At 39.1% G+C, this 15,154-nt stretch overlaps 1 protein-coding gene across 21 annotated transcripts in view; it reads right to left on the reverse strand.

Annotated features, from left to right (window-relative positions):
• Nucleotides 1-15,154, reverse strand: part of MED12L (mediator complex subunit 12L) — a 333,748-nt gene that overhangs the window by 290,922 nt on the left and 27,672 nt on the right. For 15 of the 21 annotated variants that reach the window (XM_042903238.1, XM_042903224.1, XM_042903223.1 and 12 more), the window contains exons 3-6: nt 10,432-10,536; nt 4,135-4,203; nt 3,340-3,531; nt 1,909-1,941 (exon numbers count right to left, since the gene is read on the reverse strand). In XM_042903238.1, the coding sequence (XP_042759172.1) occupies nt 1,909-1,941; nt 3,340-3,531; nt 4,135-4,203; nt 10,432-10,536 (399 nt within the window). The remainder of the gene's footprint in view (nt 1-1,908; nt 1,942-3,339; nt 3,532-4,134; nt 4,204-10,431; nt 10,537-15,154) is intronic. The other 6 variants (XM_042903229.1, XM_042903233.1, XM_042903237.1 and 3 more) reach the window with 3 other exon arrangements.

Consider the following 15,154-nt stretch of genomic DNA (forward strand, 5'->3'; position numbering starts at 1 on the left):
GATTGTATGTTGGAAACCAAGACTTCAAACCAGCTGATTCTGACAGCATGGCATTTTTCTCTTAGTCAAATCCTCCTTTAGACAGTGGATATTTTCTATCACTCATATGTTACAAATTTGAGTGTTCACACACTTGATACAAAGTGTGAGCCTACGATTAAAAGGGAAGTATTTTTTTGTACACAGCCCTTTAAAACAAGCTGTTACACCTGGTTCTTACCAAAGAAACACCTGGTTGGACACTGAGATGCAGCTGCCCATATACTGTATGTGATGGGCAATTTAACAGACTTTTGATCATGGACAGTTCCAGCCCTGGGTGCTGACTTTAAACATAACCCCCATGCCAGAGGCAGCTACACTGCGCAAACATACCTAAAAGGAAGATGAAAGTCTTATAAGCCAAAGCTGGAAGGCTTCCTCTCTGCAGACCACAGTGACATGCTTTAACATGAAAATTTCCTGAAAATTTCATTTATAAGACATGTTGTTCATGGAGCACAAGACTATGGGTTTACAGACTACTGTTTAAGCCAAGGACAAGAAAAGCACAGGCTTATACACTCCACACAAGACCTGAGCTGCTGCCTTTCATTGGAACATATAGTCTGAGAGAGTTAAATTTTAGTCACCAAGGCCAAGTTGCCTCTCAGTCAGATGTACCAAAAAATTACAAGATCAAGGTCTAAAAATTAGGCAAATGCAAAAAAGTGAATGTACCATCCCCAAAGAAACATTACTAATAGCATCTTTTACAGATGCCTAAAGGATTTCCTTTGAATAACTGACAGAAGGAAAATAAAAATTTGAACACGTTAAATGTTCAGATGAAATAGCAAACAAAGCTAAGTCACAGGTCTTCAACATGAACAAGCCAGGGCATACCTCCAGTTCAGTGCCCCTACTGGCAGAACCCTGTAAGAAATGGTTAGCTCAAATAAAAGGAATTAAAATTCAGAAGAATGTATGTGAAGGTTATTTAATTAAGGAAGAAGACACATATTGATGGCTTTGTCAAATTCATAGTTTGGGCCAACTCAGGAAGGAAATTATGTTTACAGTGATTGACTTCCTCACAGGCATGGATTCCATTTTCAGCAAAGAAACCATCTGACTACAACTTGTAGCTGAACCTAGGCAAATACTGGGCAGCTGTTTCATTTCTAAATCAAGCTGGAGCTGCATCTAAGTACTAACAGAAAACTAAGACACCTAGCATGTGATGGTTTTTCATCCACGGAAAGGCTGTACCACTGTGTATTGCCTTTCCCCTTAGATAAAGGTCACTGTCAACACCCTCTGTTCACTAAGCAGAGGTGGAGGCAAATGGAAATTACACAGACCACAGTAATCAATGTCACCTGAAGTGAAGAAGCCATACCTAGTGAACTGTTTAAGAGCCAGAAGGATATCCCTAGAGGCCATAGGTCTCTTTTTCCAAATCTAACTATGACCATGGTGGAGTTAAAAGTCCCTTTATAGGCCATTTTTTTACCTCTCTGTGGCTGAATACATGGGAGATCTGTGGAGTTGTACCATAACAGAAAACTAGGTTCAGAAACTTGATTGATCCCATATAGGAAACTATTTTGAACTCGAGAACACAGCTGGAAGAGGACCCAAGATCTTAGCAGGAAAATTAAGGTCTTCTGCATTAAATCATCTCAGAAATAAATTCCAGAAATTAAAGAAGTATTTGAACTTTCTACTATGAAGAACATGTAAAGAATGAAATCTTTCACCCGGTTCTGAAAGAGCTTTTGCCTTTTTAAGAGGATGAAATGCTCAGGAAGGGAGGAATAGGGAGGGGCTCCTCAAATGCCCAAGAAATGAATACTTGAAGGCATAGTTAATGGTTTTATAAAGACAACAAGTTTATCTTCACAAAGAATTAATGTCAGGGCTTACCTGAGGAACACCTGACTTGGCCAGAGGCAGCTCCTAATAAAGAGAGAAGAACACTGGCTAATACACTGCACTGTAATTCATCTCCCTCCTCAAAGATGAGAAACCACTACCTACACCCCTCAAGCAAGGGCATCAATTCCTCACCATTATTTGCTTTCAGGAAATGTCCAAAAAAAGGGATTCTAAAAACGTATTTAAAAAGGAAAACCTAAAAAGATGTCAGGCTGGCTACATGGAAATTGAAGGTACGACCCAACACGGAGGGTATGAACTATTGGTAGAAAGCCATCACAAAGGCTGTCCTTCGACTTAGGGGGCCTTCAGATCCAATTTACAGGTCATAGAGTACCCACATGGTAAATGTTCACTACTGGACAAGAAATGCTACACGGTTCAGCCGGTGATGAGACAGGCATAACCTGAGTAGCAAGGGGCGATTATGTGGACTGCTGTGCTTTTCAAGGATTTCAGTTGCTCTGAATCACGAAAATACGTGAAAGGCAACACAACACTACGGAGGCACGAGGGCAAAAGAAAGCCAATGGTAGCGATAGGCACTATTTTCAAAGAGTTGCTTTAGAAGATAAGCAAGCAAATACAAAAAGCAGCTCTTCTCTAAACCAGGCCTGCGCCACACCAGGTAATGAAAACTCACTATCAAGGACAGAAAATAGACACCCCTACGACTAAAGGGTTTCAGGCAAGTTGAGGAAGACACATGGGTTACTTGGAAGGTGTGCCAGAAGCCAGAGATCAAGACTAAGAGGTAGGGTAGAGCTCTCCTCTAAATTTCAAGACATTTGATAGGATTTGGACATTTGATAGGATTTGATAGGATGAGATTGTTGAATCTGTACTATTTCCCGCTTGAGGAAAAATGATCAAAGGCAAAGATTTTAAAAGAACCCTCGCTTTCCACATCCAGTCCCCCAAAAAGGTAGAAGCTATAAATAAACCTGTCCATTCTGCTCTAAAATTTTTTCAAAGAAGTTTTTCAAGCACGCACAGAATCACTACTGTACTTATTAGGAAGGAGACAGCTTAAAGAATTTGGATTGGTACTTTTCAAGACAAGGAAATAACATCAAAGCAAGAATTTCTGTGTAACAGATTTCGGACATCCTGGCCTAAGAAAATAGAAAAAAAAAAAATACTGGAAATTAATGAACTCTTATGGTCTGTTCTCGATTTTAAAAACCTGTCTACCTAAAGTCCACATAAATTGCTTCCTGTGTGGAACATTTAGGTCAAGACGTCCTAGGCACCAGGTGCCATCACAACAAAGGGGCAAAGAGCATATGTGCAGCACCTGCCAGTGAGGCTTTGGGTTTTGGAAGGAACAGGGGGAAACAAGTATGTACTTGAACGTTAGCTCGAACATCGTGATTTCTAGAAGACCACAATTAAAGTAACATTAGAAATACTTAATACCTTTTTTGCCAAAATAGCAAGTGGTTTATTTCCTGCTAAGTCAGAGAACCAACTATGAATTGCACTCTGGGATCGAGCAGTAACCAGCCAGTAATTATCTTTAGCATTAACTTGTGGTTTCTTCTTTCCGGTGTCCTGGAAAGTGTTAAGCTTTAGTTTCTCAGCTAATATGCTGCTGAAATAAGCTGCAATCTGTGGAAACGAGAAAAAAAGAAAAAGTTTGATGACAATAAACAAGTATGTTAGTAATGTATATTCGTATTTTATTTTTGTTTTACGAGAGTATCTTCAAACAGCCGTCAGAAAATAAAATGGCAATTTAAAATGTGATTTCCTTATACTAACATGATGCAAAAACTCCCACAGCACCTTTGTTCCACTATTAACAAGTGGTTCAAGGAAAAAAGAAGAGCCTTTGAGAATCTCTGATAAGATGAAATTAATTACATCCTGAATAAATTTCAAGACAATGGGTTCTGCTTTAATCTTCAGCTGTACTTCTTTTTCATACTACACACAAATTTGGAAGAGAATATTTTTCCTGAGAGGTGTTGCAGACAAAAGCAGAAAGCCTGGTAATCACACAGTAATCATTCTTTTTCTTGTTTCATCTTAATAGCATATATTTTTGGAAAGGAAACTCTGTATTTACACTCAGTGCTTTCTAAAAACGAGACGAGAAAAATTTGTTTAAGTGGAAAATTACAAAAGGTTCGATTAAATTAAGTATTCAACATTTTTGACTGGGCCGCCAATTTCAGGAGTACAAGTATTTCAAGAGAAAGCTACTGTTACCTGCTCTGAATGGAATAAAGTAGCAAAGGGAGCTTCTGTGAACGACTGTGGCATTTCGTAGTAACCGAACTAAAAGAGGACATAAGAAGAAAGGCACAAGAAGGAAAGGGATGAATACCTAAAAATCAAGTGAATCCACCTAAGACTTGTCGGAATTTCCAAGAATCATATTTCATTCCCTGGGAGTTCTTTAATAAGATACAAGCACAATTTCTAGTAAACATCTCTAGTAAGGTTAGCAGACAGTGGTAACCATGATTACAATAAAATACCTACCCTGCTGAAACAAAATAAGAGTCACAGCCTTGGTTAAGGCTCATGAGTCAATAATTAGTCTATAGGCTGGAACACAGTTGTAAAAATTAGTAAAGTTTATCTACACTTTTTCTTTTTAAAAATTTTTTATTTTTGAGATGGAATGAAATCTGGCCATTTGCAGCAACATGGATGGAACTAGAGGGTGTTATGCTAAGTGAAATAAGCCAGGCAGAGAAAGACACTCATATGTGGATCTCGAGAAACTTTACAGAAGACCACGAGGGAGGGGAAGGGCAAAAAGAAAAATTACAGAGAGGGAGGGAGGCAAACCATAAGAGACTCTTAAGGACTAACAAACTAAGGGGAAAGGGGGTGATGGGCACAGAGGAGGGATGTGCTCTGGGTGTTGTTGGGAATGAGCACTGGGTGTTGTATGGAAACCAATTTGACAATAAATTATATTTTTTAAAAAAATAATAAAAGGATATATATTGTGCTCCTAAAAAATAAAATAATTTTTTTTATTTTTATTTTTTTAGAGAAACAGTGTGAGAGCAGGGGAGAGGGGTAAAGGGAGGGATGGAAGGAGGAAGGGCGGGGGAGATGGTGGTTGAGAGAAAATCTTAAGTAAGCTCCACACTCGGGGCTAGATCCCACAACCATGAGATCATAACCTAAGCCAACATAGAATCCGACACTTAACCACTGTGCCACCCAGACACCCAGCTGGTATGCTTTTTCTTAATGTGAATTGCCATTCCTTGATCTTTGTGATTTATGAACAATAAAAAAAAGTCTATTTTGGTGTCTTGATGTAATATGGTAATAAAAACTTAGAAGAATTGGAAAAAAAATTTGAGCTTTCCTTTTTTTTAACAAAAAACTTCATGGTATGTTTTAAGTAAATGTTTGCAGAATGTTGCAACAGAAAATATATTAAAAGTGAAAATGTAGCAATTATAGTTGTCTAGATACAAGCAACCAATAGCAACAAATTGTTTAATTTTAAATTTCTCAATCAATATCTAGTCTTCACACCAAGAACTTAAAATACCTACTTACACAGATTGTTTCATATTTAAAAAGTCTCTTACTTGCAATTATGTATGAGTATTTAATAATAAACAAATGTATAAAAATGTTTTTAAAAACTAGTCAGCAATCTGTTTTATAACTATGTATTTAATAACAATGGAACAGGTGACTATATGTCTTATGTCTACATCTTAAACCCTGTGAACTGCATATTGTAAACTAAGTTAAAATTCCCTAAAAAGAGAACAAAAAAGAAAATCAAAATGAACGTGCACTTAATTTTATATTCACATTATTCCAAACCTAAAAAACCAAATAGCCTCATTCCCAAGTCCCAATGCCTACCTCCAAGTAAACACTTTGCTTAGTTTCATAGGTCTTTCCGGTGTTGCTTCAGGTGAATACACATGAACCAACACAAGTATGTTATTTTTTCTTTTTTATGTATGTACCTCTTTATGTGCTTTAGTACACGTCTAAGTCTTCCACATGTATCTATATATGGAGAATTTCTCATTTATTTTTGTAAACAATGCACTGTGTGGGGTACCACGTTTTATTGAATCAAGCCCCTGTTAATGGACACTTGGAGTGTTTTTTCCAAACTCTATTACAGATCACATTAAAATGAACCATCTTTCCTATTTGTCATTTTACACATGTACAGCCACAGATTTCAGATAAATTTCCAGAATTCAGATTGTATGATTCTGAAATTTTAATCAGCATTGTTAAATTGCCCTCCATAAGCTTTATACCAATTTGCACTCCATCAGACAAGGTAGGAGAGATAAAGTTTAATTTAAAACTTGTTTCCATCCACCCAAAGCTATTTTGAAAGTAATTCATTTCATAAGAAAATGAGAAAAAGTTTAGGGACTACAGTATAGTTCACGTATTCCATATTTATAAGATCAAATTCCCTTCAGAAGGTTTGAATCCTTGAGTAAATCTCACAGGAAGGGTTGACAGCAGCAGAAGTTGTAATGGATGTTATTTCCATTTATTCAGTTATTTAAATTGACATAAAACTTGATACAACAGAATAGTTTCGCAGTTCGTATCAAGAGACACACAGCAGTCATACTTTCTGTTACGGACTGAATTGTGTTACCCCAAAATTCAGACGTGGAAGCCCTAATCCCCAGTATGATTGATTGCATTTGGAGACAGGGCCTTTAAAAGCGGTTAAGGTCAAATGAAGTCTTAATGGTGGGGCCAAATCCAGTGGACTGGCTTCCTTGTAAGAAAAAAACACCAGAAATACATGCACACAGAGAAAAGCCCATGTGAGGACACAGTGAGAGGCCAGCCTGGCACAAGCCAAGGAGAGAGGCCTCACAAGAACCCAGACCTACTGACACCCTGATCTTGACTACCAGACCCCTCAACTGTGAGAAAATAAATATTCTCAGAAAATCACATTTCTGTTGTTTAAGCCACCGGTTTGTGGTACTTTGTTATGATGGCCCTAAGAGACTCATACACCTTCTACCCAAGTGACATGCTTCTGGGAATTTACCCTAAAGAACAAAAGCTACATGTTCAAATATGACTACAACCTCTTCATAAATAACCTTAAGAAATTGGCAACAGGCTGGGGCGCCCGGGTGGCGCAGTCGGGTAAGCATCTGTCTCTTGATCTCGGCTCAGGTCATGATCTCACTGTTTGTGAGTTCGAGCCCCTCATAGGGCTCTCCTCTGATGGCACAGAGCCTGCTTGGGATTCTGTCTCTCCTTCTCTCTGCCCCTTTCTGCTTGTGCGCTCCCTCTAAATAAATGAATAAGTAATCTGTTTAAAAACAGAAAAAAAAGAAATTGGCAACAGGCTAATTGCTGTATACTAGCAGTTTCAGGTCATTCTAGAACATAAACGATGGCATGTTCGTTATCTGTCCATCAATAATTATTAATATGAATACTTCCAGCCTCAAGAAAAAATATATACCAAATGATGTTACTTTTTTAAAAAACATAAGGAAGACAAAAAAATTCTGGAGGCGGATGGTGATGACAGTTATACCACAATGTGACTTAATGCCAAAGAACTGTACATCTTAAAATGTTAAAATGGCAAGTTTTGTTTATTTTACCACAATTTTTAAAAAACGCCAATTACAGTATACACATAATTGTAGCTGTGATGTTAAAAGTGTATGAAGATTGGAAAAAGACAAAACTAAAAACACTGTGTTCAGTTGATGGCACGATCATCTGTAGAAAATGCCTGTTCTCTTTCACACTGTTTAAATATTTCAGTTGATTAGCAAACTGTCAATTACATGTGCATGTGTGTACATGTGCAAACAAAGAGATCTTAAATGAATACACAAACCTCTAACAATGGTTATTTCTGGGTAAGGAGAAGAAAATACATTCTTTTCATTTTTATGTATGATGCTTTCAATTTAATATTTCAGTATTCAGAAAATAAAAACAACTCAAAAAGGATGAAAAAAAGCAAATTTTAAAAGAATACAAACAGAAACAAATAATTCCACCCATATACGTAATTGTTAACATAACCACACAGAAAAAAAATTTTAATTCAAAAAATTTTGGGAGCACCTGGATGGCTCAGTCGGTTGAGTGCCCGACTTCAGCTCAGGTCACGATCTCACAGTTCACGAGTTCAAGACCCATATCGGGCTCTGTACTGAGAGCTCAGAGCCTGGAGCCTGGTTCAGATTCTGTATCTCCCTCTCTCTCTGCCCCTCCCCTGCTCACGCTCTCTCTCTCTCAAAAACAAATAAAAACATTTTTTAAAAATTTAAAAATTAAAAAAAAGAGGGGCGCCTGGGTGGCTCAGTCGGTTAAGCGTCCAACTTTGGGTCAGGTCATGATCTCGCGGTTCGTGAGTTCAAGCCCTGCGTCAGGCTCTGTGCTGACAGCTCAGAGCCTGGAGCCTGTTTCAGATTCTGTGTCTTCCTCTCTCTCTGACCCTCCCCCACTCATGCTCTGTCTCTAAAATAAATAAACGTTAAAAAATAAAAATTAAAATTAAAAAAAAGAAAAATTTTATGACAACAATGACTCTATACCCTTAATGAAAATTAATCTAAGGACAAAAAGTATTACAGGAAAATTATAAATTTTACATAGTAACTTTGTTGTTGGGATAACATTGGTATAGTCTATTCTAGAACTTTTTTATGTGTATTTTAAGACAGAGTAAATAAATACATTGAATTTACTGAAAGCCAGGGTTCTCACTTTGGGAGAAGAGAGAGAGAAAGATGGAACATAAAACAGGAAAACCCCTGTGATATTGCATAAGAACTGGTGGATGGATGCAAGGAAGGAAAGAAAAAGGAGAGAAGAGAAGAAACAAATCTATGTGTTGTTTCCCATCTCTGTCCACTGAAATGACCTACACGTTATGATACTCTAGTAGCAATCAGCATGCCAAGCATCCAGATCTGGGCTGGGGCACAGAAAGAACATGAACCTAAAATACATTATTATATCAAAAGTGAGGAAACGCTCAAAGAATGATGGAGGTGTCAAAAGCACCCAAGAAACAGGTTAAAGGTGCTCTCCCCCCACAAAGTAAGAGACAATTTAAACACCAAAATGAGAAAAGATGACACATCAAATATTAAAGAGTCCAAGGTTCAAAGTGACACTAAAATATGGGGGGGTCAGTGCACCTGGCTGGCTCAGTGGGTGGGAAATGCAACTCTTGATCTTTGTGAGTTACAGCCCCACGTTGGGTGTGGAGATTACTTTAAAAAAAAAGAAAAGAAAAGAAAAAAAGAAAGAAAAATGCAAGTGTTTGGGGCTCCGGGCTGGCTCAGTCGGTAGTGCAGGCTCACTCTTAACCTCACGTTGGTGAGTTGAAGCCCCACGTTGGGTGTGGAACCTACTTAAAAAAATAAAATAAAACAATAAAAAATAAGGGGCAGGGTGCCTGGGTGGCTCAGTCGGTTGAGTGTCCGACTTCAGCTAGGGTCGTGATCTCACGGCTCGTGATCTCACGGCTCGTGATCTCACGGCTCATGAATTCGAGCCCCCACAGCTCTGTCAGCACAGAGTCTGCCTCGGATCCTCTGTCCCCTTCTCTGTCTCCCTCAAAAATAAACAAACATTAGAATAATAGTAATAATAAATAAAAATAAATTCTAAAATGAGATGTCCATTTACACAAGAATGGCAATAAATGTATGAGAAAAGACAATTGGAAAACCTGCATTTTGCAACTGCCAGCAAAATGAATCCTTCAGCAAGCATCATGAACTGATGATAAAATCATACGATGAAATTTTATTGAAGAACAGCATATTCACTTGGTCTCAAACTATCACCCGAAAGAGTCTACAACAAGGAAAAGATAACTACTTTTACAATATAAAGAGAAGACACCACCTTTGGTGCTCAAACTCAGTATAACCAGTAATGGGCAAACGGGCATTGTATGGCTTCTGATATACAATATAGTCTTCTTACCAAAAATATTTAACCTGAAACTTATCCTGAAAAACAATCAGACAAATCTAGAATATAGGACTAGAATATAAGACAAATGTATCTTTTTTTAATGTTTTATTTATTTTTGAGAGAGTGCAAGTGGGGGAGGGGCCGAGAGAGGGGGCAGAGGGTCTGAAGTGGGCTCTGTGCTGAGACCAGCAAGCCCAATGCAGGGCTCAAACTCATAAAGTGAGATCGTGACCTGAGCTGAAGTCAGATGCTCAACCCACTGAGCCACCCAGGTGCCCCTGGACGGCACTCTTCTAAAATGGCAACTCTGAAAGCCCGCAAAAAACCACCACCATGAGAAAAGGTGGAGAGCAATCCTGTACCAGGTTACAATAGACTGAAAGGACAGGACAACCAAATGCGATGCACGATTCCTGACTGGGTCCTACGGCAGGACAGTATGCAAGATATCCTGGGGAATCCTGAATACGGATTGTGGTTTAAATAACACTAATTAATCAACATTAACTATCAAGAGTGTCACACACACTTTTTCAGAAGGTTTAGGAAATAGACAATTTGCATTACCTTTGATGGGTTAATTACAATATTTCTGGCTGAGCCATGTTCATCTCCAGTAAAGGCTGGCTGATTGTTGAAGCCTTGTTTCACATTCACAGCAGTAAGTTCATCCTGGTCAAGAAAAAGTATCAATTAATCAGAAGGACATAAAAACTCCAACTTAACCCGATACACTGCAGCCTAATGACCGACTACACTATACTCTGGAAAAGAGAACTGTTGAACACACATCAAAGAGAGAGCAGAAATTCAAAGTTTAAAACCAGTACACAAACATACAGAGAATGATGAAGTAAATGTGGCAAAATATTAACAACTGTTAACTTTAGGTAGAGGGTACATGGGTGTTCATGACACTCTTCTCTTAATTATTCTGTAAGTTTAAAATGTTTTAACTAACAAGTTAGGAAAAGAAAAAAATGAGCAAAAACCCTCCCCACATGCAGAAACATAAAATCCCAGAATCTGTATACTGGAATTGTTTCTAGAGACCCTATAGTTGGGCTCTCCCTTCCCTGCCAGCCCCTATACACATCTCTATTTTATGTTCAAGAAAAATGGGTCACTCCACTTACCTAAGACCCCATAGCAAGTTAAAGACAGAAATGAAGGGTTCATAGGCACAAGCTTTATAATAAACACAACACCATGACCAGCAACATGTGAAGAAGTTTAGGGCTTGCAAAATTCTTCCGTACATGTTGGTTCACTTGATGATATTTACCAATTCTAAGGTAAACGGTAAGTAGGGATCTTCATGCCCATTTATAAACAAGAAGAATGAGGCTCCCTAAGCTAGCAAAGTAACTGGACAGAGCCAGCACTGAAATGCTGTCTCCTCAACCCAAGGCTAGGAAGAGAAATCTCCACGACTCCATCCCACCAAAGTACTAATGCCATATGAAAATGTGGTCTAAAAATATGTAGCTACAACTCATACTCTCCTTAAAAACATCTCCTACTGGATATAGGAAAAATATTCTTCCCAAGGTCATATCAGAAATAGCCCAAGGCTTAAAAAAAAAAAAAAAAAAAAAAAAGAGAGAGGGAAGGAGGAGAAGAATACAACCACCACTTTATCCAGCCCAAATCATTGAGCTATGGAACTAAATCAGAGTTCCTAAAATACAGACTTGAAAGAGTAAAGGGGAAAAGTTGAGTAAATGAAGCTACCTTCTCTTCCCCTCACTCTAAACGAAGAAAAGTTCTTAGTTAACTGTTAGGGTAATGCTAGCCATAGCACAAAAATGAGAACATATACTTAACATATACTCCGTAATTGCTGCAAGTAGAAAATGAAAAAAAAGAAAAAAAACTGATCAAAGTCACTGCTGTGATGAAGCAGAAAGCCTTAGGACAAAATAGTTTATGACATATAAGCACCTGAAAGGTCAGCCTGGCTGAGAGCCGAGGTCCCCTGGAGACATGCCATGGAACTTTACTTAATTGTGTATATACTCTACCTAACATCTTGGCAAGCCACTGTTTTGGCAGGCTTTCAAAAGACCCCACTACAGGAAGTTTAGCTCTATGATAATCAAGTCTCCTCCAAGCACGAAGGTCACTGAAATCGTGACCTGCACAGAAAATGAGTTGCATACACCTATCAACACTGAGTCTCAAACTGCTCCCACTTTTTCAAACTAATTATTTGAAAATCTAGGGCAAAACTACATAATGCATATTATAAGTCAGAAAGGCGTCAGTCAACTTAAAGCAAGTGCACTAACAAAATTTCTATAGTCTCAGAGTCTAAGAAAGAAGGGGGACAAATGGGATCAGAAAGGAAATGGGATGAGAAAAATGAATTTTTATCTTTGATTTACCATCAGAGTATTACAAGAAACATTAATTGAGTAACAGCATATGTTTTTACTAGAAACACATCTGGCTTAATCAAGAAGAAATGTGTAAGGCTTTCAGGACCAGTTAGTTCCATTTAAGGCTGCTTCGCATTCTATTCTAAAGGTACACAGACTCAGCTGCTCACCGTACTTGACTGCTAACTGCTAGCCTGGAGAGATAGGTTCTGCAAACATACGCATGCGTGCACACATACACACACTCCTCAGAAGAAAAAGAACATGGAACCGTGGTTACTTGTTGGTCAACCACATCAGATTTTCCTCACACTAAGATCCACACAGGTACTGCTGGAAGCCTTGAGTTCTGAGAACATTTTATCTTGTATTCTAAGTGGCACAAAAACACATCCAGAACCTTCATCACTACCAATGCCCTCTCCGAGTCAGGGCCCCCATTAATCTCATGCTTGGACATACCAATGGCTCCTAACTGGTCTCCTTGCTTCTACGACTGCCCCCTGGAAGCCTTTTTCAACACAGCAGCCACAGGGAGCTTTTTAAAACTTCAGGAAGACTATGTTACTCCTGCTCAAAAGCTGCATTAACTCCCCAAGTCTGGGTATAAGCAAAGACCCTACGATGTCCCACAAGTCCCTAATGCTATTCCCTTTCTGACCTCATTCCTCACCACACTTGCCTTAGCTGACTCGAGTCCAACCACACTGGTCTTCTTGCAGCTCTTCAAGCAGGCCTGCTGGATGGCCTCTAGCCTCAGGGCCACTGTGCTGTCTGTTCCCTCAGCCTGCATGGCTTTCCCTGGTATCCACATGGTCAACTCTATAACCACCTATGGCTTTGCTCAAATTTTTATATTCTCAACAAGGAATCGGATGACCCTATTTAAAATTGGAACTGCTCACCCTGTCCTCTTCATCCCCAGCATTCCTAATAGGCCAACAATCCATAGCACTCACCACTTAAAATGTCCTGTAATTTACTTACAGTGTGTACTGTCTGTCTCCCCCACCACCAGGAAGGTCCCTGAGACCAATGGTCTTTATTTTGTTCACAGAGGCATGTCAAGCACATAGAGCAGTGCCTGGCACAGAGAGCATACATAGGAATTCAATAAATATTTGTTGAAACAGTAAGTAAGTGAGGGGCACCTGGCTGACTCAGCCAGTATACTGACTTTTTATCTCAGGGTCATTAGTTCAAGCCCCATGCTGGGCATGGAGCCTATTTCAAAGAAGAAAAAGAAAAGGAAAGGGGCCTCTGGGTGGCTCAGCTGGTTGAGCGACTTCTGAACTCCACTCAGATCATGATCTCGTGGGTTTGTGGGCTCGAGCCCTGCATCAGGCTCCTCATGCTGACAGCGGGGATCTGCGCGGAATTCTTTCTCTCTTCTTCTCTCTCTGCCCCTCCTGCATGTGCTCCCTCTCTCTCAAAATAAACAAACTTTAAAAAAGGAATCAATTCTGAGGGTACATGTCTCTTAAAAAAAAAAAAAAAAAGAAAGAATAAATGAATGACAACCTGATTTGAACAATTAACTTAATGAGTATATTCTGAATCACTATTCTTTCACTTTGGGGCCCATAATTCTATTTGTATTTATGATAGATCTACCTTATCACCCAGAGCAGTGGCTCTCACCCATCAAACTCAATGCACCATCCCGAAAAAGAATTATTTTATAACACCTTTTTCTGAATCTGAAACGAAATTCATAAACAATAACTATCCGGTACCAGTATATATATTTTTTAACAAATCAATATAATGCCCTCATTCTAAAAAGAATTTTTAAGTAAGTTATGATAACATAGGTATTTGAATATGCACAGGTATACAACACAAGACCTTCACTACTCAAAGCAAGGTCCACTGGCCAGAAGCCAGCAGCAGTGCCATCAGCTAAGGCTTGTTAGAAATGCAAAATCTCGGGGTGCCTGGGTGGCTCAGTCGGTTAAGCATCCAACTCTTGGTTTAGGCTCAGGTCTTGATCTCAGTTTGTGGGTTCGAGCCCCACATCAGGCTCCGCTCCGACAGCTCTGACAGCTTGGAGCCCAATTGGGCCTCCCTCTCTCTCTCCCTGCCCCTCTCTGTTTGCAGACGTACACTCTCTCTCAAAATACACAAAAAAATAAAAATAAATAAATAAATAAACATGAAATCTCTATCACAATGCAAATGCAAATCCCCCATCACAATCTGTATTGCAACAAATTCCCAGGTAATTCATGGGCACCTTAAACTTTGAGAAATGAGGCCCTAGGAGTCATGAATAAATTGTTGTATTTGTTCCTATACCTAGAATCCCTACAATGCAGTAAATACAAATGCAGACATCTTCTATTGTCATTTCAAATGGTCAGGAACAGCATGATACAACTTTTCAGAAAAAGTGAAAACTCTTGGTAAAGTTTCAAACTAATAAAACAGAATTCCCAAATTTATTAAAATGCAATGTTATATTCCTCAGAAACTCAGGGTATATTAAATGTATATTAAAATCATGCAAAAAAAATACTTTGAGATCATATGTAAACAGAGTCCCACCTGGAATAGAGAGGGGGGAAAAAACAAGATTTAGATGGTCCAGTAGCACATCTGACAGCCCAGTGGGATGCAACTGTCCCTTAAGCCTCACTGTCCACATTAAGGATATCTAGCACACCTGGCCCTGCCCACTAAATGGTCATAGCTCTCCAACGGTAGCAACAACCAACACTGCCCCCACCGGGTTCCACAACCCTTCCACTGGGGACCAAAGACAGAGAAGAGCTGACTTTACCCTTTAGAGGCCTGCTTCCGAAAAGAGGACTTGGAGGCTCTAGGTTTAGGAAACACTGAGCTTCACATTGTCAAGGGTAAGACCCAGCCCCTGCTGCGACATCACAAGGGGCTGTCCTCTTCCAGCT

Source organism: Panthera leo, chromosome C2 (assembly GCF_018350215.1).
Source record: "Panthera leo isolate Ple1 chromosome C2, P.leo_Ple1_pat1.1, whole genome shotgun sequence".
NCBI classification, from domain to species: Eukaryota; Metazoa; Chordata; class Mammalia; order Carnivora; family Felidae; genus Panthera; species Panthera leo.